General features: G+C 36.2%; 1 protein-coding gene across 3 annotated transcripts; it reads left to right on the forward strand.

Annotated features, from left to right (window-relative positions):
• The first annotated feature begins 798 nt into the window (after positions 1–798).
• LOC132618765 (glucose-6-phosphate isomerase, cytosolic 2B) lies at positions 799–14,610 on the forward strand. 3 transcript variants are annotated; one of them, XM_060333772.1, is made up of 25 exons: positions 799–991; positions 1,189–1,239; positions 1,322–1,398; positions 2,261–2,342; positions 2,418–2,465; positions 3,314–3,469; positions 3,545–3,641; positions 3,753–3,795; positions 4,022–4,089; positions 4,185–4,269; positions 5,371–5,419; positions 6,588–6,660; positions 6,811–6,871; positions 7,427–7,493; positions 8,509–8,565; positions 8,648–8,701; positions 8,784–8,912; positions 10,098–10,161; positions 11,815–11,888; positions 12,146–12,199; positions 12,279–12,347; positions 12,851–12,940; positions 13,033–13,140; positions 13,901–13,967; positions 14,186–14,610. In XM_060333772.1, exons 2-24 carry the CDS (start codon positions 1,189–1,191, stop codon positions 13,922–13,924), a joined length of 1,680 nt encoding a protein of 559 aa, XP_060189755.1. In that variant the 5' UTR covers positions 799–991; the 3' UTR covers positions 13,925–13,967; positions 14,186–14,610. The 3 variants fall into 3 exon arrangements, with proteins under 3 accessions (XP_060189755.1, XP_060189754.1, XP_060189753.1); XM_060333771.1 differs by lacking the exon at positions 13,901–13,967 and having other exon boundaries at positions 12,158–12,199; XM_060333770.1 differs by lacking the exon at positions 13,901–13,967 and having other exon boundaries at positions 800–991.
• The last annotated feature ends 9,347 nt before the right edge of the window (positions 14,611–23,957 follow it).

Raw genomic sequence — 23,957 nt, forward strand, 5'->3', positions numbered from 1 at the left:
ACTGTTCTTGAGAAAGCTCCAACGCCTAGCTTGCCCGGATACCCTAGCTCATCGCTTCATCAGGGCTTAGGCTATTTTCTTTGAATTTCTTTACAATTATCTTAATTAATCTTACGTATTATTTCACTGCTTTGGTCATATTGATCCGCGTGTCTTTAACCACGTGTACAAATTCAACTGTACCGATTTACGGGTAAACAAAAGGTACATGATATCATGTTTAGAAATAATAACTCATTGTAAGAAATTAGAAGAAAACAAGCTATATGTCATATTTTTTATTTTTTAAAATGGAAAGTGTTTATACTACTAATTTTCTTATGTTGTTATTGTATTTCTCATACATTTACCGACCTCCCCCCTCCAAAACAAAAACAGAAGCACAAGGGCAAAATTACCCCATCTCGAATAGGTCAAGGACAATTTGACCAATTTTCTCTTGTTTAGAGTAATCGTTAGCAGGAAGAGTATTGTTGAGCGATTTAGCTAGTCGAGGGCCATCTTTTAGCCAAAAAAGTAACAACGAGTGCATTTTTTAGCCAAAAACATAATGGAGGGTAAATCTGATCTATTTCAAATAATTCAGGGCTATAATTTTTTCTTGCTTTAGAGCAATAGTTAGTTGTAAGGATATTTCTGAGCTATTTAATTAGTTGAATGGCATTTTTCAGCCAAAAACATAACAAAGGATAAATGTGACCTATTTCGATATTTCAGGGGTATTTTGGTCCTTTGTCCTAGAGAAGCACAAATCGGCATCATTCACGCTGAATATGCCGCCCAACGCATGCCCAAACTCTTGCCACGCTAACACGTGACCTCACAACGGAAATTTCCTTTTTATTCCTTCTCTTTGGGATTTTGTTCTAAAATACACTTTCAGTACCATCCAAGGAAACACTATCTGCTTCAACAATCCGATTCTTCTTTCATTTCCATTTCTCTTCAATTGGTTATCTGCTCTTCTGAATCTCTGTGCATTTGTTACTAAGTAAAAGTTCAATCTTTACCTTTTATTTTTCCAATGATTTAAATCTTGTTTTTTTTTTTTTATTTGCCTGGAAAAAAGGAGGATAGATAGCAAAAGGACTTGGAAAACAGATTAAGTCTTTGAAATTGTTATATTTGAATTTGAACATCATTATTTTGGTTAATATGGATCCACTGTGCTGCTTATTACTGTTGCAGATGGCTTCGTCTACTTTAATTTGCGATACTGAGCCCTGGAAGGAGTTGCAAGTAAGCAGTTTCACAATAAAATTTAATGTCTATTATTTAACCCATACATATGAATGTAATTAATTAATGTGAAATTTGGCAGGGTCATGTTGAGGATATTAACAAGACTCATTTGCGTGATTTGATGAATGATACTAATCGCTGCCAGTCGATGACGATGTATGATACTTACCCTACTTTGCTCTGCGCCATTGACTAATGTAACTCAAAGTAAAGGGGCTCTATTATGATCATACCAATCTAAAACGAGCTCTTTTGCTTTATTCTCTTTTTTTTAATTGTCGAAGAAAAGTTTCTATTTAGAATCCTAGGCTAATAAGACTATGGACTACTCCCTCCGTCCCATTTTACTTGGCCACGTTACTGAAAATATATGTCCCAAATTACTTGTTCATTTACAAAATCAAGACAAAATTAATTATATCTATCCCATCTTACCCTTAGGATTAAATGTTCTTGAAAATAGTCAATATTGATTAGAATGTATTTATTGAAGAGTGATAGGGGTAAGGTAGTAAAATACATCTTTTATTTATGATTTCTTAAAAGGGAAAGTGGCCAAGTAATATGGGACGGAAGGAGTGTATTTTGAATTATGAGGTGCTTGATTCATTCTGTGTGTTGTTTGGGCCTTGAATTCGGGGAATCCCAATTGTGGTAGATTTCCTAGTAGGTTTTGGGACCCACTTTCTTGTAGGATTAAGATTCCCTCTGTCCCAATTTATGTGACACTCTTTCCTTTTTAGTCGGTCCCAAAAAGAACGACATTTTCCTATAGTTAGTACAATCTAACTTTAAACTTCCTATTTTACCCTTAATGAGATGATTTATAGCCACACAAAAATCTATGGCTTATTTTGGACCACGAGTTTCAAAAGTCTTCCCTTTCATCCTTAAACTGAGGCTAGGATTGGTCGAACCTTGTTAAATCCTTGTGATATTTTTCTTCTCTATTTGCTTTGATTGTGTGCTATTTAATCCAAGATGTTCCACAACATTTTGATTTCTAATCGATGTATAGGGAGTTTGATGGGATCCTGTTGGATTACGCTAGACAACGAGCCACCCTTGACACCTTGAATAAGCTCTTCAAGTTAGCTGAGGTTTGTTTCGTTATACAAATCTTTCAGGTGCTTGGAAAGTTATAATCTCCCATTCTTCCTGTTGTGATGATGCAGGCAACACATGTCAAGGAGAAGATTATTCGGATGTTCAACGGAGAGCATGTAAGGAACAGTTTTTCTTTTCTATCAAACACGTCTTTGCTGAACATAAGATAAGTTGACTAGTGCAATGTTACTTATGTTGAAGAATAGTTTTGGCTGCTATACATATTTGCATTTATTAAATAATTACCTTTATAAATAAAATTATGTGGAATCATAGGATAAGATAACTTTGGTCTTCAATACATGTAATTTAGTGTTCCTTATTTGTCATTTAATTTCATTGTGCAGCTTATTATCGTCTTTTAATTCAGTCTCATCGACTGGATTAAACTCAAATTTGTGAATGTAGTATGTTTATTTTTCTTGTATGCCAAATGAATCATCAACATCTTAAATATAATTGAGGAACTAGAATAATTTGTCTTGTAGGCCAAATGAATAATCAACATCTTAAATATAATTGAGGAACTAGGATATCTTCTGACCCACAAAGGCAGTTTTGTCAGTACGTTTGGTCCTACAAGAAGCCAAAACTTTTTATTGGAGAACTGATTAAGCACTTTGTATTAGTATTATAAATTTGCATTACTTGTATGTTACTAAGCTGTATAAAAGATTTATGTGTTGTCTACATTTACATGTCCTGTCTACAAACAGATTTTCTCCTTCAAATAATAGGAATTTGGTAATTCAAATATTGACCATCAATATCAGTGTGCTCTAATGACTAAGGGACACTGACTAAGGGTCGTTAGTTAATATGATATCAGCAACTCGAGTGATCACACACCTATGTAGAAGTTACTACTTCTTACAGTATGTAGGATTTTTTTTTAATTATTATTATGTTTATCCGGTCAACTGGTGAGTGGTTTGACATCATTATTATTTAATCTTTCTTGTAGATAAACAGCACAGAAAACAGATCCGTTCTTCATGTTGCACTGCGTGCTCCAAGGGATGCAATCATAAATAGTGACGGGAAGAATGTAGTCCCTGAGGTTTGGCAAGTTCTTGATAAGATCCGAGACTTCTCTGAGAGGGTTCGCAGTGGTGCCTGGGTAATATCGATCATCAAAGAGATATTCATTTAAGCAATACTGCTAAGTTTCTAATCAAGAGGCAATTCTTGATAGGTTGGAGCCACAGGAAAAACATTGAAAGATGTTGTAGCTGTTGGTATAGGTGGCAGTTTCTTAGGCCCTTTGTTCGTACACACAGCACTTCAAACAGGTATGTATACGACCCTCTCATCCAAACAAATGTTATTTATTTGTTTTGCTTTCTTTGCTGTCTAATTTTTGGCTAGCCAAATGTTAAATTTTTTTACCGGACATATTACAGAAGCGGAGGCTATTGAGTGTGCAACAGGGCATCAATTGCGATTGTAAGTGTGAAGGAATTATTTAAACCAATTCTGGGTTTGAGCAAGCAGTTTTGTTCTAAACTCATTTGGCTGATAATAACCTTTTAACCGCCCTGCATCTATCGCCATACGTATTATGTCCTGATTTAAATGGTCTTTCTAGTTTAGAGCAAAGAAAATGCTCTCTTTCTGGGTAAAGGAAAGGAATTGTGAGAATAATGACATTTACATTTCTTTGTGGTTGCAGTCTCGCAAATGTTGATCCAATTGATGTAGCCAGAAATATAACAGGCTTGAACCCTGAAACAACTCTAGGTGAATTAAGATTTATTGATGTTATTTCCCTACAAATAGAGAAATGTAAATCTATCAGACTTGTCCTTGATAGTATCTTCTTGTCTTGCTTGAAGTTGTGGTGGTCTCGAAGACTTTTACTACTGCCGAGACAATGCTAAATGCCCGTACACTGAGGGAATGGATCTCCTCTGCATTAGGGTAAGTGTGACAATGTTTACGTCCATCTTCCGACATGTTTTATTTACTGTTATACTTTTGGACAATTGATTTTATTCTGTGCCTCATTAATGGGAAGTATCAAAAGTACAACTGATGGGACCTTAATCTGTATCTATGTCTTAAAACGACTAGTTAGCGTGAGGTGGTTATGTTGGATCAATTGCGCATGAAGTTAGATTAACCTGCTTGACTGTCCTGGTTCTGACAAAACCCACAGCACCCACCCGGTTAGAGAGAATGTTGGTGTCTCCGCTTCCATCTGGATAAGAGAAATTGAGTTTTGGTAAATGACTTGTCAAGGTTATATCAGGCTACATAAATAGAAACCCAGGTTCATCAGTTATGTGCACACATATTTAACCTTTTTCTAGAAGGCACATTAATTTAACCTTTTAGCGACTTATATATCTTTATTCCGTTCTTTGTTGACTTTTCCATTGCTGGACGAGTCTTAATTTGGTAAACAAAGCATGATAATTTTTTGCATTAAATCCGAAGTATGAGGAGGAGGAAATATGGGCCCAGAGGCAGTGTTGCAGTCATCTAATGATCTGGTAACTAGCTATTAGCATGTGGAAACCAATACAATCAAGATATATTTATGCTCCTGCGTTTCCAAAATAATACATTCTTAGTTGCTTTCTTCCTTGATTATTAAAATATCTCAATATTCATGCGTAAAACAATGCAAACAGCTAATTCAGCTGACAAGAGACTACTTTGCATAGTTTATTGACCTGTTCAATTCCTAGAAATCAGGAATCAAACCTGTAGAAAGGGAAGCATGGGAAAAAGCGTGAACCAACCAAGCTACCATCACCTGCTACGTGATTTATTACTGCCATTGTTATCAAGAGCTAAAAAAAGCTTAGCAAATGAAACATGGTAGTTCAACTTTACATCTGCTGGTATATATTGAAGGAATCACTTAGTATTGTTAGTATGCTGGTCACTTGTTCAGCTATTGAAGTGTATTGGCCAGTGCTTTTTGTTTGTTGATGTTTAGTGTCGGTTTTGTTGTCACGAATCTTTGCTTGACTCGAACCTCCCTTTTCCGGGGAGGGCATTCTTACTTTTTAGACCTCAGGCTGTTGCAAAGCATATGGTTGCAGTTAGTACCAATCTTAAGGTGCGGTCATCTCCTCTTCTCATCTTTTTGTGTGTTATTTGAACCAATTCTTGCAACAAAATCGTACTTATTCAAATTATTGCTAGCAACCGTGCTTTTGTTCTTTTTGCCTTTGTGGTATATAGTATCTTCGAGTTTAGCTTGATCCTGATAGTGTATCTTCGTTTAAAACAAAGATCACAAGATTTTTAGCTTGCAGCTTACAAAACCTTTGACATGATATAGAGTTCTAGATGTTAACTTGACATGTATATTATATTAGTAAGAGTAGAAGGAAAATGTTAAGTTATGATTGAAAAGTTAGTTTGGTAGTGAAAATTTCACATCTCATCCCATAAACTTTAAAATTTTGATATTCTAAGATTTTGAATTCTTGAAAGTCCTGAAAGTTTTGTAGAAGTGAAATATTATTAAACAATTATTACTTTTCAAGAGTGCCATAAATTGGAGGGGGACTAGAGTACATCCAATTTTCCCTCTAGATAAATTATGATGAAGTATTGGAAAACAGCTTGGTTGTAGCTAATCGGTCAGTGTTTATCTCGAAATGTGAATGGATTCTATTTCATCGCCAGGTCAACACTAATGATGTTAGAATTACAAAGGCCTAAAAGGGTTTCCCCCTAATCAGTGCATTTTATAGGAAGTCCTTTTTTTATCGGTTGCATTTTGTAGAAAGTATAGTGCATCTTCTTATAGTTTATCTTCCAATTTCCTTTATCTAGTGAGTAATTTGTTAATCTTTTGTTCTTCCAACAAATTTGAACATTATGCTCCTTACTGGATGTTGGGGCTTTGTATCTAGGGAGGACAATATAATTGTATTTAGGTGGTGCTTTGGCTAGTATAACCATGCATATTCAACTGTTACTATTATATATGATTGTGTATGCAACACAGCCTTTTTTCTGTTTTTATTTTTCATTTTTCCATGTCTTTTGTTATAAATGTTCTTTTATTAGCTTCTCTCTTTGAGATTGCAGAAAGATTGGGAAACTTTATTCTGTTGAATTTCATCTGTTATATGGATTGAGGAGTACCTTTTTTGTTGTTCATAATAAAGGATATTGGAGATTTCTGGTTTATCTAAAATCTGAAATTTCATCACCGAAGATACATTATATATTAGCCCACTATATTCTTTACTAAATGTATCAATTTGTAACAGCTCGTAGAACAATTTGGCATTGATCCAAATAATGCATTTGCTTTCTGGGACTGGGTAGGAGGTCGATATAGTGGTAAGTCTTTTTCTTTTTAAGAGTATCTTGGCAGATGCGCACAGATTTTGCTATCAAAATTCGTCTATCTAGATAGTTTTTAAAGGATTACTTATTAAAAAAAAAAAAAGGAAATTTGTCAAATATATTTATTTTAATCTTGGTTTGCAGTCTGCAGCGCAGTTGGAGTGTTGCCACTTTCTCTGCAATACGGATTTTCCATTGTTGAGAAGTAAGTAATTTGCAGCTGTCTTTGCACATCGATCGTTCATGTTAGTTTAATATCTCATGCACCCTTGACCCTTTACCTTGACCGTACATGTCTAAACGTTATAGGTTTTTAAATTGTATACATTTCTCATGATCTTCTGACAGGTCAAGTATAAACCATATCTGCTTATTAGTTGTATCCATAGGATCCTGGTCTTTTTTTTTGCATAATCATTACCTCGAGTATATGGCGAAGAGCTAGACTGGAAATAAAATGCCACCTTTTGCCCACTTAGTGATGGCAGGCTGTACTATTTCTATTGCATAGTTTGGTGTCTCCATCTCTTAGCTTAATTATTAGGATGTTGCTTGCCAACTTTATTGCTTGGCGGATTAACTTTCTACATAAGAGAACACTATATATCTGAAGTCACCGGGGTTTTGCTCTTCCCAAGAATTGCTCGTCAAAGGGTAGTGGCTTCCTTAACTGTTATGTTTCATGTTTCTACCTTTTTTTTCTTTGGCTTCTGTTTGTACTGCTTTTATCAATTTTTCTGACATGTTTCTACTTGTTAAGATTTCTGAAGGGAGCTTCAAGTGTTGATCAACATTTCCACTCAGCACCATTTGAGAAAAATATACCTGTATGTCCCAGCTCATAGAAACTTATGTTTATGTTCTCTATTGATACTTAATTGTTCTGTTCTCTTATGAATGTTAGTGCTGTAAGATTTCTGCAATGTTCACTTGGTATACCCCGTGATTCAGAAGTCCAAAACTGAGGGGCTAAGTGAATGTACGTTTGTACTTATACTGATTTATATCATGTCTACTTGTGTTTCCTCCATATCTTAGACTGGTAGCTTCATTCTACTCCTAGCCAATGAGGTGCTATGCTGATTAAGTTTGCATTTCTATCCGGATATTGAGCCAAGCCTGCACCCTTGATTTGTTGTTGGATTCAATTTTCCCAGAGCAATCAAACAGTTTGTAGCTCTAATTGCGTGATCAGCTGTTAGGACAATTGGGACGGCTCAGAGTCCTCTAGCCTGGTCCCGCCTTGCATACTTTTATTCTGATTAGTCTTACCAAGCTAGTGAATCTGAAGTCTTCCATTCTGTGGTTAGGCCACTTTCTCTGTTGCCTTTTTGTTTCGTAAGGATCAAAGCTTTCCTAGCTCCGGCTCTGTTACGCATTTTAACTATACGCTTTGTTGCCTCTTTATAACAACAACAACATACCCAGTGTAATCTCACAAGTGGGGTCTGGGAAGGGTGATGTATTATGCAGTAGAGAGGCCGTTTCCGATAGACGCTCGACTCAAAAAAGATGTATTCAAATGCAGGAATGTAAGAGAAAAAAGACAAACAAATGGAGCAATAGTAATAGGATAATAATGTACGCGCGATACCAAAATGATACCTTTATTCTGCAATATATTTTTTTTTTAGCTTTATATTTCTATTTTTTCCCGTTCTCTTCATACTTGCACCTTTGGTTATTGGATTATTCTGCCCATATAACAACTATTGCGCCTCAATCCCAAGCATTGTTCTGCTAATAGTAACTTTATTCTGCTTGTCTAGTCAGAGGCTTGATTTGCTAATATCACATCACTAAACTCAATTGCTTGATTCTTAAAATCGCATCGTGTTTCAGGTGATTTTAGGCTTGCTGAGTGTATGGAATGTTTCATTCCTTGGATATCCAGCAAGAGTGAGTCTATTATCATTCTGCTTGCATCTGAGACGTCTGGTTGATTCATCAATACCATACTACTGAACATTTGGTATTTCAGGCAATATTACCCTACTCTCAAGCATTGGAAAAGTTGGCACCTCATATTCAACAGGCATGTTACTCTTAACTTGTTTGCTTGGATGTTACTCCAGATGCCATACTTACATCCTTTACCAAAATTTGATTGAATTCAGGTCAGTATGGAGAGTAATGGGAAAGGGGTGTCTATTGATGGTGTCCCTCTTCCTTACCAGACTGGTGAAATTGATTTTGGTGAACCAGGGACGAATGGCCAACACAGCTTTTACCAATTAATTCACCAGGTAGCATAAATTTCCAGTGCCAACATTTCATATTTTTTCTAGGAAATTATGCCCATTCTGTGCTTGATTTTGGCTGGTAACATGTGTCAACATCTTGTTTATGATGTATTGACAGTTGACTAAATTTTTGTTTAAATATTGCTGAACTTAATAAAAATATAATTTTAGGAGCTTTATGTTGTTATTTGTTGTTCTAGGTGTAGTGATTATGTCACTAAAATGTTTCACGCGAAAAGCCTCTGTAAGAAAAGAGTATTGCTCATTTGCTTGAATTAAGAATCTATGAAAGCATATTCATGATATATAATCTGAAGTAGACCTCTCGCAAACTACATACGAGGTAATTAGAAAATTCCATTTGCATTCCTGTCGCGCAAACTAGAGTTTTGACATGCTATGTACTATATCACATGAATTACTTTAGGGTAGATTTGTGAGTCTTGTTGTCGTAATTAGGTGGTGCTTTGGTTCTTGTCATTTACAATTTTTAGGGATGTGGCGGTGGAAGGATGTCGATTTTGAGATTATAGGGTTGGTTAGCAGGGACAGTCCAAAACTCTAAAAACTCTTAACATCTCCAACCCTCTGCAAGAAGAGTAACCACCTTCCCCCCAAGCAACCAACCCCAAAAGGCAAACTGAAAGAAGAAAGGAGTTTCAGTGGTGTTATCTGAGTGGATTTTAGTTATTTGTTTTTTATTTGATGATTTTACCTCGTTTATCAGTCTCCTCAACTTTATGTATTTCAGCTTTATATACTTTAAGATATCATATAAGGTACAGGACAAATGTTGCTTGGAACACCATGCTTCTTCCGTGAATTATTATTTTGTTCGGATTGTTATCAGTAAAATAAGTGATCATAACCCTCAGGGGTTGGCCTGGTGGTAATTGGCTTGAGCCTTGGGGTGCTCCCTTTCAAGGTCTCAAGTTCGAAACCCACTGGGTGCAAACAATTTCTGAGGGCCATCGGACTGGGGTAAAACCCTGAATTACCCGTGGTGCACTTGCGGGAAACTCCTTGCCGAGGGCCTGTGCACCCCCGGGATTAGTCGGGGCTCAAAGAGACCCGGACACCCGGTGCTTAATCAAAAAAAAATAAGTGATCATGTATCTGCTCTTGGTATGTTTAGTTTGATACAAAATCTCACTTGGATGTTGAATACCATCTTCCTGGAACTTTCAGGGTCGTGTTATTCCTTGTGATTTTATTGGTGTTGTTAAGAGTCAGCAACCGATTTACCTGAAAGGTACAAATTCGTTTTACTTCTTATGTTCTCATATTCTTCTTTTTTCGTGTGGTTTGATGAGCGCAAAACCGATATATAAAAACTAAGCTCGTGCTTGTCAAAAATAGTACAAAGAAGTTATTGTTTCCACAAGGATTGGCACAAATACTGCTCAAATAGATTTTGATTGGAAAATAACTTGTAGTTGGGGTGGTTATAAACCACGAGTATTGCGATGAAAATTAAACAAGTAAAAGGCTCACAAGATGAGAAACGGGCAGTGTGATAATTAGCAATGAGACAAACTAGGGCAATCAACGAAATAGGTGCAAGATTATTCTCTAAGGTTCTACTCTTGTTCAAGGTTCACTTCTAGGTATTATTGAATCTTGCGAATTCAATAACTAATTAGATTGTCGTTTGATATTTGAGATTCTTCTTTCGAATGAACTCAACTTTCATTTAATAAAATAATGAAAACCGTAGCGAACTTGTGCAAGGAAATTGTGATAAGATCTGTTCAAGGAAAACTTCTTGCGAATGTTTTCTATCTTCAATTCAAATTAATAATTCGTAAGTTATTTCGGTTACTTAGAAGAATTACTAAATATGAACCGAACCATACAATGAGAAGATATTCATCCAAAGACTTCTTCTTCGATTAGAATGGAATAACGATTTGTCCACCATTTTTATTAAAAATCCATCGACAAGTTTTAAGCATTCAACAAGAGTTAAAACCTGAAAGCCATAATCATTGCTTACACCATATCGGTCTACGCCCTATGAGGAAATTACTCCATGGAAGAGGAATAGTACATTACCAATAAGAATAAAAAGCTTGAAAATATTACAACCAACTTCTCAATCCAAACTATTGTAATGAATTGATCGTTGATGGAAACTTTTAGAATCCTTGTGTTTCCAAGCTCTAGCCGTCCTCTAGATCTTCGAAGGTATTCCTATCAAAATTGTGCTTTCCATGTATTTATACTGTGTAGAAACGACCTTAGCCGAGATACCCTTAATGATCCAAAGCAGGATCGCACATGCCCAAAACAAGCCTGGGACGATGTGCCACACGATGCCGGGCATTCCGTACCAAGAGTAAAATCCCGAGACCATGATTCCAACAGCAGAATACGAAAATTGACTTGACACAACGTGCCACGCGACGCTTGACATGCGTGCCAAGAGATTTCCCAAGATCATAATTCCTGCAGCTCTGAGCCCAAATTGCCCTGGCACCTCATGCCACACGATGCTGGGCACAGTATGCTAGGGTAATTTTGGGCCTTTTTATTTTTCTTCAATTCTTCTCATGCATACTTGGTTCTCAACCCCTCGGGTTAATTTCCTTGAACTTCTATTTAGACTGTGAAGCTCAATTTCATCTGTCTTAGCTCCAAATTATTTCTTCTACTTGAAAACGAGTCCTACACAATAAAAAACAGGGATTAAGTATATAATACCTGGGTTCTAGCTCAAAAACGATTAAAGCATTCAAAATATAAGGCGAAATGTAGCAAAAGACCTACGTTTTTAGCCTAATATAATGGTCTCCCATTCCCATTTTACGGACAAAGAGGAAATAAGAAATTGACACCTATGTTATAGTCTGCTGGTTTTTCCATTTGCTTCCCCTTGTCTTGAGTTTGAGCAACTCATTTTCAGATGAAGTGGTGAGTAACCATGATGAGCTCATGTCGAACTTCTTTGCGCAGCCAGATGCCCTTGCTTATGGGAAGGTGAGATACTCTTTTTTTTTTTTCCCCACATTATACCCACCACATAGCTTTTCAGCTCTCACAGCAGTTACAGTTTAGTGTAAAGAATCATGTATCACACATGCCACAAGCTCTATTTTCACTACATAGCTTCTTTCATTCAGGTGCTCTCCCCCCTCCCCGCCCAATTTAAAAAAAAGAAGAAATCCTCCTTTTTCTGTTAAGGATCAGACTAGATCTATTAGTATCAATTGATTATCAGTACTGACTTTCTTCAGACACCAGAGCAGTTGCAAAAGGAGAGTGTCCCTGAGCATCTTGTTTCTCATAAGGTAATTCCTTACATTCCTTATTTGATGATACTGTGCTTTACTTAGAGGTCTATTCTCAAACTCCTCCAATATCTTGCAGACTTTTTCTGGAAATCGACCTTCTCTAAGTATACTACTTCCATCATTGAACGCTTACAACATTGGGCAGGTATGAGATATTAGACCACTAAAGCATTTTACAAGTGTTTCTGAGTTTTGAGTATCACAGTATGTCCTATGGGTTAAAAGTCAGTAAAAATTGGTATTGATTGAAAAGGCACATCAAAAATAAGCACGAGATAAAAATGGTTTGAAAATAGTTTTTAAAAATGGTTCTTTAGATGAACTCACAGATCCAGTAAGACTAATGAGGCTCTGATAGCACTGTTGTTTTTTAAAAAATGATGCAGTAAAAAGGTTCTCTTAATCAATTTTAGTAAGCATAGAGGCTTTACATAGCCAAGTTCAAAACATAATCGGCAGAAAATCTGCATAGCAAATATTCAAAAAACTAAAATATCTCAACAAACTAATCTATCCAAAAGAAATTTAAAATTCAAAAAAAGTAGATTCATCTTAAACCTAAGCAACTTATTATGCTAAAAAATTTACTGCAGTAACTGAAAGCAATTTTCAACACAACTTCCTGCTATCTTCTTCCCTTTCTTTCAGCTACTGGCCATCTACGAGCACAGAGTTGCAGTCCAAGGCTTCGTATGGAATATCAATTCTTTCGATCAGTGGGGTGTGGAGCTAGGAAAGGTACTTCTAAGAGAATGCCTTAAAATTGAGCAATGAACATTCTATGATACTAATGTAATGTCGGTTACCCTGTTTATTAATGTCCTCTGCAGTCTCTAGCGACTAAAGTCAGAAACCAACTTCATGCATCTCGTAAGAAAGGGGAATCAGTTGAAGGCTTCAATTTCAGCACCAAAACGTTGATAACAAGATATCTTGAGGTACGACATGATTTTGTTTGACCAAAATTGGGAAAACTTGAGTTCTCAGAACCTGGGTAACAAGACTGCCAATGGTTCCCAGCAAATTACCTAGATTGTTGCATGGAAGTTTGTCTTCTTCACTTGTGGAAATGTTACTTTAGAAAAATGAGATTGACAGTTCCAAGCTTATCTGGAAAAGAAAAAAAAAGAAAGGAAAAGTTACTCCCTCCCCAAAAAGATTGTCTTACTTTCCTTATTAGTTTGTCCTAAAAAGATTGACACGTTTCTATATTTAGAAACAATTTAACTTTGTGAGATGATTTACAGCCACACAAATATCTAAGATTTGTTTTGGACCACAAATTTCAAAAGTCTTCATTTGTTTCTTAAACTTCATGCCAAGTCAAACTAAGACAATCTTTTTGGGACGGAGGGAGTAACTTTTTACTTTTCAAGTAAAATGAGCAACATGCGGACATGTTAATATGTTTTGGTTCTTAGGCAAGCACGAAACAATTTTCGTTCAAAGTATCTTCATATTGAAGTCTTTTAATTCCTTCATGTGACGCTGCATCGATCTCCCGCCAACCCACTTCCTCTGGCCCCTTTTGGTTGATTCTTTTATGCTTTAGTTCAATTTTTCAGATTTCTATTTTTTGGAATTACTTCCGAGATGATTTTTTCTATATATTCTAGACTGCTTTCATGGATATTGAGCTCTGATTAATCTTGTGTAAAACATAACCCTCTTTATTTTCCCTGGGCTCTTGTGCAATAGGGCAATTGTAAGAGTACCATGTAAGTTGTTAGCAACAATATGGTGGTTACAAACTAATTGGATACAGGTAACAGGTTCTTGATCACTTGCACTACTAAGTCTCATAATAGAAGTCCGATATTCTTATTGCCTAGCCTTGACAACCCAACAGAGGGTTCATTGCGCTTTTTCTGTTTTCTTTTTGATAAGTAGGTTTATTTCACAATCTTGATTTGCTATTAAGCTTTCCTCAACACTTGGAGACTCTATCCAATGAAAGTTCACTCGAATTGTTTTCCTTGGCAGGAAAGTGCTGATGTTCCTTCTGATCCTTCAACTCGTCTACCAAATATGTAAGGATTGAGTTTGATAATCACAGTTTAACGGAGGTCTCAACTTCGCTGCCAAGCAAAAATGAACTAATGTTAACCAACCAGTTTCAAAGTTACATCCAAGTTTTGGTGTTGTGTGGCCACTCATCTTGGCAAACGTATCGCCGCAGTTATATCAATAAAAATTGAATTTTGGTTTTGCAACTCTTTAACTCATGCTTTAGATGGTGTCCACCTAAATGCTTTCCACTGAAATTGTCTTGGTTTTGGTTTATAATGCAGTCAGCCATGCGGCCAAATGTGTGGCTGCTGTGTCCAAGTAGGTATCATTTTAACCTGTTGGCAATATCATGGTTAAGGGATGACCTTCGAAATCTAAAAATTCTGTGCATTTGTTTGTGGATTCATCTGTAAAAATAATGATCTTTCCACATGCAAATCGATGTTTGTGAAAGTGAACAAAATATTAGCTTGAAGGGGCAAAGAAGAATTTTCAGGTTGAATACAGGTGCGAAGGTGCATTATTTCAAGTAAATTTTTTAATCTTCACTTTTCACTCACAGATAAACTTGTAACAACTTTTCCAAGAACACTATTCATATGCTAGCACCCTCACCATCTTTATTTTCTTTTCTTCAATTCTAGATAATAACTTTAACACACACCAAAGTGTGTTGAGCTGTTAGAGGTGGCAAACCTTGACTCATAAATGTGTTATCTGCCCAACCCGTTCAAACTTTAATGAGTCGGGTTAGTGATATTTTCTGGCCAGGTAAAATAGCGTTTTAATCCAAACTAACTCATCTTTTGGACGGGTCGTTTTGGGTTGCTCAACGGGTAAATAATCAACGGGCAATTTGCAGGATTATGCTTGCTGGGGGTGGTCTTTAATTTTTACCCCTCAAAATGGTGGTCTTTAAATTTTGTCCTTCAAGCAGAAATTCTGCCTTAAGGTCCATTTGCATGGACAGATTTGCAAAATTCTGCCTCCTCTTTTTTTTTTTTACTGAGCTGGGGTTCGAACTCACAACCTCGAGATATTAGGCGAAGGGCAAAACTTGAAGACCACCAATTTAAAGGACAAAAATTAAAGACCACTCCAAATGAAGGGTAATCCACGCAAGAAAAAGATAATCAACCCGTGGGGAATAGTTTATTTTTTTTGCGCGGATTGCCCTTCATTTGGGGTGGTCTTTAATTTTTGCCCTTCAAATTGGTGGTCTTTAAGTATTGCCCTTCGCCTAACACCCTGAGGTTGTGAGTTCGAATCCCAGCTTAGTTTTTTTTTTTTAAAAAAAATCACAAGCCTGAGGCAGAATTTTGCAAATCTGCCCATGTAAATTCTGCCTATTTCTGCCTTAAGGACAAATTTTAAAGATCACCATTTTGAGGGGTAAAAATTAAAGACCACCTCCAGCTAAGGATTGAGCAAATTGCCCGAATAGTTTCTGCTATTTGAGATCAATTCTCATTTTAGCCCACTAGGCCTCTTCTCTTGAGAAAAACTACTCTTCACTTTATCTTTTTTTTTTGCGCGGATTGCCCTTCTTTTGGGGTGGTCTTTAAATTTTGCCCCTCATATTGCTGGTTTTTAATTTTTATCCTTCGCGTTGCAACCCTGAGCGTTCACGCAGAAATCATAAGGTTCTGGGTTCGAACCCCTGCTCAAGCATAAATTAAAAAAAAATTGCAAGGTTTGGGTTGCGTGTATGCGGACCCCGCATACACTTGTTAAGGAATTACCAAAGTTATGCCGGATCCGGCATACTCATGCCTTATGGGCAGACTTGGCATAAGTATGCCGGGTCCGGTATAACTTTGGTAATTCCTTAACAAGTTTATGCCGGGTCCGGCGTACTTATGGGCAAACTTTTAATGGGCAAGCTTTTAGTTAAACCTTAACTAAAAGTCTTTTCCTAGTTATGCCTTATGGGGCAGACTTTTAGTTAAGGCACAACTAAAAGTATGCCCCATAAGACGAAACTTTTCCTTAAGGCATAACTAAAAGTATGCCACATAAGACGGAACTTTTCCTTAAGGCATAACTAAAAATTTGCCTTATAAGACAAAGTCTATGTCTTAAGGAAAAGTTATGCCTTATGGGGCAAACTTTTAGTTAAGCCTTAACTAAAAGTCTGCCCCATAAGGCATAACTAGGAAAAGACTTTTAACTAAAAGTTTGCCCATTAAAAGTTTGTCCATAAGTATGCCGGACCCGGCATAAACTTGTGAAGGAATTATCAAAGTTATGCCGGACCCGGCATACTTATGCCTTATGGGCAGACTTGGCATAAGTATGCCGGGTCCGGCATAACTTTAGTAATTCCTTAACAAGTGTATGCCGGTGGGGGCGAAATTTAAACTCTGCCTTGCGATTTTTTTTAAATTTTTTTTTGACTGAGTGGGGGTTCGAACTTGGAACCCATGGGTTTTAGCCGAAGGGCAAAATTTAAAGATTTTAAATATGAGGGGCAAAATTTAAAGACCGCCCAAAAGAAGGGCAATTTGCGAATTGCCCTCACTTTATTAGTTGGTTATTGATTTCTCATAAAACTTTTCTTTGTTCTCTTTTCTTTTAGAAAATTGTTCAAAACCAAAGCCCAATTCAAACGTAAATGTGACTGAGTCTTTTCAAAAACAAAATGTAATGCCCTTTAAAATGAGTATTTTCAGTCAATACAGAACCTAGGGGTGTACAAAGCAAACCGACAAACCGCACCAAATCGATAATCCGAATCAAACCGAGAAAAAAACCCGACTAGTGGTTTGGTTTGATTTGGTTTGGCTTTAAAAAGAAAAACCCGAACCCTATTGGTTTGGTTTGGTTTTAGCTAAAAAAAGTCAAACCGAATCAAACCAACCCGGCATTACATTTATAAAATTTCAAACATATTTTATACATAGAAATATTTATTTATAATGTAATTTATAAATGTTTCTTTAACTTTTTCATAGTTTTTTGTCTTTTAACATATTATTTCAAGCTTGGAATTAGAATTTTGAATGGTTTAATAAGTTTTATCACTCAATGATATTAGTAACTCAAATAAAACTCAACAAAAATCAAATCAATACTAATGCTAACAGAAGAAATTCATATCTAACACTGGAATGACAATAATTTTGATATCTATTCTTTAGTTTTATATTAGTTTAGAAAGTGAAAATACATAACTTAATTTTATTTTTTTCTTTAATATCTAGTCATGTAATTAATACTTATTAGTCATATTTATTTTAGCACGACTTAGTACTTTAAGGGGTCGTTTGGTATGAAGGATAAACATAAATAGTCTTGGGATAAGAATTTAGCAATTTCTTATCCCTCGTTTGGTTAGTAATCATGAGATAAGTTATCCCCGGAGTAAAAATAGTGCTGGGATAACTTATACCTGCCACAGGGCGGAATAAGTTATCCCGGGATAAGGAAGAAACCTCTTCTTTTTAGAAATTATCCAATGTATAATACTTTTAGTCCAACATACCAAACAGTCAATAAAAAATAACTCCAGAATAACTAATCCCAGCATAACTTATCCCAACGTAATTTGTTTTTGAACCAAACGACCCCTAAGATTATGATCATTTTCTACATGCCTTATAAATTAGTTGTATTTATTGTAGCATGACTTAGTACTTTTAGATCATGAAAATTTTATTTTATGCAATTTTATTAATTTTTTTCGTTGAATATTTTAGTACAATGTCATCTCTCATCACGTTTTGTGTTATTTTCTTAATAAATATCTTAATTAGATAGTCGTATCTTACTAGGACTAAAGAAATATTTGAAGTACAAGTTATATGTTTTGTATGAAGACTTTACCGGAAAAAACCCGAAAAATCCGAAAAACCCGAGCAACCCGAAAAAACCGAGAAAACCCGAGGTTGAAAAACCCGACTTTTGTTGGTTTGGTTTGGTGTATAGATTTAAAAACCCGATGCAATTGGTTTGATTTGGTCTTTAAAAAATCCGAACCAACCCGGTCCATGTACACCCCTAACAGAACCTAGTTCTACTTAACTTATTAATCATGATTCCCTTCCTATGAGTACAACCGAGTGATCAGTCGATTCGTGTTATACTTTTTTCATGTAACTGTTGCTTCACTTTAAGTAGATTTAATTAAGTAATGTATAGGGAGTATCGGTCATCAAGTATTACTTTACTTCCTCTTAGTTCAAGTTATTCCTTAGCGATTGTTCGGAATAGGTTCATTATTCATCCTAATCCAACTCTTTTTGATCTAAACAAATTTTGAGCAACTATGTTCTTGACCCTACTATTAAGGTAATTCATTTTGGCATGCCTAGATCCAACCCGCCTATTTGACTTTTGTAGTTGAGCACGTGCCTTCCAATTGACAATTTGTTTTCCTTTTTAGTAGCCTTATCAGTCTACTTGTTGTCCAGAGTATGCTCTTCATCTTCATTTATAAATTTGCTTATGCTCTTCATCTTCATTTATAAATTTGCTTTAAAAATTATTCCTTTAGACCCATTTATGCGAAGGTGTTAATGTTTGGGGAGTAAAACAATTTATTTTGTTATTCTAAATTACTCAAAGTTGTTTTAAAAAAAAAAAAAATTGAATCATTAGCTATGTTGACTTGCAGTAATTTTCATGTAGTCTTCAAATATGTAAATTTTATAATTTCAAAAAGTTTGGAAAATATTTTCCCGAATTCATAGTAAACAATTAAGTGTTGTGACTCTCGAACTCTGAACCCATTCATATAAATTAGGACAGAAGGAGTATTATAGCCTACTTAGCCAAGTTTCTAAAATCAGTTTATTTTGAAAAATGATTTTTTTCAGTAGTGCTTTTCAAAAAAGTACTTTTGACTAAAAACAGTTTGTGTTTGGCCAATTGGCTTAAAAAGAATTTTTGAGCAACAATTAGTGTTTGGTCAAACTTTTAAAAAGTGCTTCCAAGTGTATTTTTCTCAAAAGTGTTTTTCAAGAAAGTGCTTTTGGGTAAAAGTTATTTTTTTTAGCTTTTGAAAAATTACTTTTGCTACTCCCCAGAAGCACTTACTTTCTCTCAAAAGCTTGGACAAACACCTCACTTTTTAAAAATAAGCACTTATTGAAAAATATAAGCATTTTTGAGGAAAAATAATCTTGGCCAAATAAGATATTAGTCTAAGGAAAACGTGTTAGAAATTTTTACAACTATTGTTCTAAGAACCATAAAAATTATAGCAGTAAAGCCTAAGAAGATATAATGAATCTGAATTACCAATATAGTCCTTGCCATGAGAGAAAATGGGTGAAGATAGTCCTCTACAATTTAAAAAGAAAAGAAGAAAATAATCTGAAAAGATTTCTTTTGTGTTATTTTTAGGTCTCTTATATTAAAAATAAATAAATATAAAACTAAAAATAAATCCGTAAAATGTTACAAAGCTATAATGGGTATGGCCCATAAACATTTGCAACTCAAAAAAAGAAATAATCAACAATTGTGTTTTCTTCCTTTTCATATCTCACATGGGATATTCATCAAGATGGATTCAATGAAGGGACAACGACATAATTTTATTGAATTTAAATTCGTAAGAAATTCGAATTATATTAAGTTAGTTCAATAAATATGGATTTAATTAATGGTCCAACTTCGTTGGGCTAGTCCATTAGTTTGGGCTACAAATGATGAGCCCACTTTGTCAAGCTCAAGATGTCATCTTATCCTAGAGGTCCAAAATAGTGCCACGTGTCAAATGGCGTGTCAAGCCAAATCAAATGAAGGAGCCAATAGGATCATGCCACATGTCAAAATGACATATCATGACTAGTCAAATCAAAGGCCGATGAAAGTGCACCACCTGTACAAGTGTGACATGTTCCAACCACTCAAATATTTTCATGTCAGCTTCAATATGATTGGTCGAAAGGAGTTCGTCCTTATCACAACTCTCCCATCCTACAACTATAAATAAGGGTCTCATAATTAAAATAAGGAGCCAGAGGGAGCTCGTGGATCAAAAGCTACAAGTTTATACAAGCTTGAAATATCTACAGGTTTCAAATATCTGAAGATCAAGAACGAAGGAAAATCTAATAGCAAGACATTCAAGATCAAATTCAACGAAGGCAAATTAAATACCAAAGCGTTCAAGATCAAATCCACTTGTTCGTCTGAGAATTATTGTTTGTGGCGGCCATCAAAGTGTTCATGACGAATCAATTCAAGTCAAAATCAAATCCATGTTCAAGTTCAAGACCACCAAATTCAAGATCAAGCTCAAAGCCACTTGACTTTAAGTACAAGTCAAGGTCAAACCCATCAAGTTCAAGATCAAGCTCAAAAACCCTTGAATTTATATTTGTAAAGAAGAATCAGAGGAATCATAGAGATTGTAACACTCATATTTGAAATCAATACTACGATTGTTAGGATGTTTTCCTGTCTTGATTATTAGTTTCTCGAAGCGAATTTTATTATCTACAAATTCTGGCACGCTCCCAGTGGGACAATCTCTACCTCTCATCTCAGCTTTTCGATCATCAAAGTTCAAGAACATCCAAATGGCCTCAAGATCAACTCTAAATCAAGTTCCTCTAAGGTTGCTGACTCCAAGTTCTTTGCTAATGTGGAAACATCCTCAGCATTATTGTAACACCTTGTACCTTTAAACTAAGCTATGTTCATGATTTAGGACTTAGAAAACCAGACGGGAAGTCTTAGGATTAAAATTCATTTCAGTTCAGTAAAGTTCAGGATTTATGCCTAGTTATATGGACCGTAATTTTGGTCTGTATCGATGCAGGGAAGAAACCTTAGTTTATGGAAATTTCTAGGGGAAATACGGTCACGAAATACGGACCGTATATTTATATACAAACCGTACTTTTGGCCGTATAATGAAATACGAACCGTATTCCGGTCCATAAATCTTGTGGGGAAAATTCTTGATTTCTAGAAAATTCGACCCCGTGAAATACGGTCGATTTAAACAGACCGTATATATAAATACGAGCCGTATAAATGGACTGTATATTTTTTGACTGAGTAAAAGTATAAATACGGGACTTCAGCCTTTTATTCTATTTTCCCCAAGCCCTAGCACGAAGGTGTCTTCTCTCATCAATCCAATGCACCAAGGTAAGCCTATACTAAGCCTTTCAAGTGAATTCTAACATGTATCCATGATTTCTAAATCGAAAATCATTGTTCCTAACCTAGGGTTTTCAAGAAAACCCATCACAAGGATTCAAGACTAAGGCTTTTAGACTTCTTCTCAAAGTTCAGACTTTTATACAAGTTTTGGAGCGTTACAGGTATGTAAGGTTTCTATCTACGTGTAGGAACAACATTGTTCTTCCCCACGCCACGTTCTTCTATGATTATACAAAATTTCACCAAAACTAGGGTTTCTAACCATGTTCATGATAACCCTAAGTACACGTACCATGATATAACATGTTGTATTAATTATTCATTATTGTGTTGTTAATAGTCCATTTTGGTTACTGATAATCTGTCCGTAATCCATAAAAACTCATACTTTGCATTCCACGGGTTCTTAAATGCAAGATATGAACTTTTATGTTTATTTTCATGAAATTCAACAAGCTTCTATGTTTTCATACAAGTTATATTATATGTATATATCTATCTTCATGTTATAATACAATCAAGAATCATGTTTATTTAATTCATGGTTTACTAAGCCAATTATATCCATGTTCATGTTTTGGGAGTTGCACAAATTACCAAAAAGGCTCAAACAGCCTGAAACAACGTATGCCAGTGTAGGGTAAGGATCGCTCCGCCAAGTTAGGACGATTCCTTCATGTTTACCCATTGCAGGTTATTGGATCCATTCATGTTCATGTCTTGTACCCCGACAAGGTACATGATGGCTTAGCTGTTCGGGTAAAGATCAGACGCCACGTACTTACGTGGTGGTTACATGTCGGTTATATTAAGGCTCTCCCACTTAAAATATTTGATTCATGTTTTACATATATATTCATGTCAGACGATACTCATGTTCATGTTCATCTTACAGATACAGTTTCATTTTCAGTTCCATTATTTCATGTGCCATGGTTTATTTCATTCAGTTGCTTTACATACCAGTACAATTCGAATGTACTGACGTCCCTTTTATTTGCCTGGGGACCTGCATTTCACGATGCAGATTTACAGGACGGCGGATCAGCTCGTTAAGACTCGCTCATATCAGCTCTTGGTGATCCCCATTTCATCCAGGGTTTTATCTCTATTTATATTTATTTCAGTTATGTAGTTAAGGTATGCCGGGGGCTTTGTCCCGGTAAATAATTTAGCAGTTAGACTCATGTCAGAGGTTTCATAGACTAGATTAGTTCAGCCATGTCATGTCAGATGTTCAGAGTCATATAGCCATAGTAATGGCTCAGTAGTTATTATATATTTTCAAACTTATGATCATTTAATCTCATGTTTTACTCCCACCTTGCATGTTTATATTATGTTCTGCATCAGTTCATGCCCCCATGTTGATTCAGCAGGCGATGTGGTTTGGTCGGTCATATGCAGCAAGGCACCGAGTGTCGTGTTACGCCCAGGCTATGGTTCGGGGCGTGCCAAAGCTTGATATCAGAGCCCAGGTTTAAGTGTCTTAGGGAGTTTATGAAACCGTGTCCAGTGGAGTCCTTTTTTTATGTGTGTGCATGCCATACATATAAATAGTTGACCATCAAGACATCTAAGATTGTCTCACTTCTTTCATACTCTAGATCGTGCAGTTAGAACTATGTTTTCAGGAATCCTTCTAACTCGTGTGTATTACGTATTTCAGACAATGCCTACGAAAAGAAAGTACACCAAGAGGACTTCCACCACTAGCCAAAGGCTTACTGCTGAGGACTCTCAGACTCAAGAAATTCACACCGAGACTCAGAGGGCTGCATTAGATACTACACCCCTAGCTACAGAGAGTCCTGCGGAGGTTCGTCCCACAGTTACTCCGCAGCCCAGTGCTTTAGACATGGATGTTAGGGGAGCTATCCAGTTGCTCACCTAGATTGTTGCAAATCAGGCACAACGTCAGGAAACGGCTCCTAGCGCAGCTACTAGTGGAGGGTCGTACAGTTCGAGGACCCAAGAATTTCTGCGAATGAAGCCTCCAGTTTTCACAGGGACTATTAAGGGGGAAGATCCCCATAATTTCATTGATGGGCTTCATGCTTCGGAGACGGAGGCAGCAAAGTTGGGAGCTTTTCAGTTGCAAGATGTTGCCCATATCTGGTATGAAACGTGGGAACAGACCTGCGGGGAAGATTCATCCCCTACAACTTGGGATGAAATTTCAGATGCTTTCATTGACCACTTCCAGCCGATTGAGGTCAGAGAGGAGAAGGCCTACGAATTTGAGAGATTCAGGAAAACTGGCATGAGTATGAATGAGTACTATCTCAAGTTTGTTTCTTTGGCTAAGTATGCTCAGTATATGGTCCCTGATATGAGGGCTTTAGTTAGGCCGTTTGTGTTGGGCCTTATACCTGACTTACACGATGATGCGAATATTGTTGCTCAAAATAGGACGATGACTATCACTAAGATGGTTGCTTTTGTTCAGGGTATTAAGGACAGGACGAAAAAGGAAGGGGCTCTTCACAAAGAGAAGGACAGAGAATTCAATAAAAGAGCTAAGCTTGTAGGTAACTTCAGTCATGGGGGAGGTAGAGGCAGAAAATTATTCAAGAACAGATCATCATGACCTGCTCCATCTGTAGCCAGTGCCCCCGCTCCA

This window comes from Lycium barbarum, chromosome 11 (genome assembly GCF_019175385.1).
Source record: "Lycium barbarum isolate Lr01 chromosome 11, ASM1917538v2, whole genome shotgun sequence".
NCBI classification, from domain to species: Eukaryota; Viridiplantae; Streptophyta; class Magnoliopsida; order Solanales; family Solanaceae; genus Lycium; species Lycium barbarum.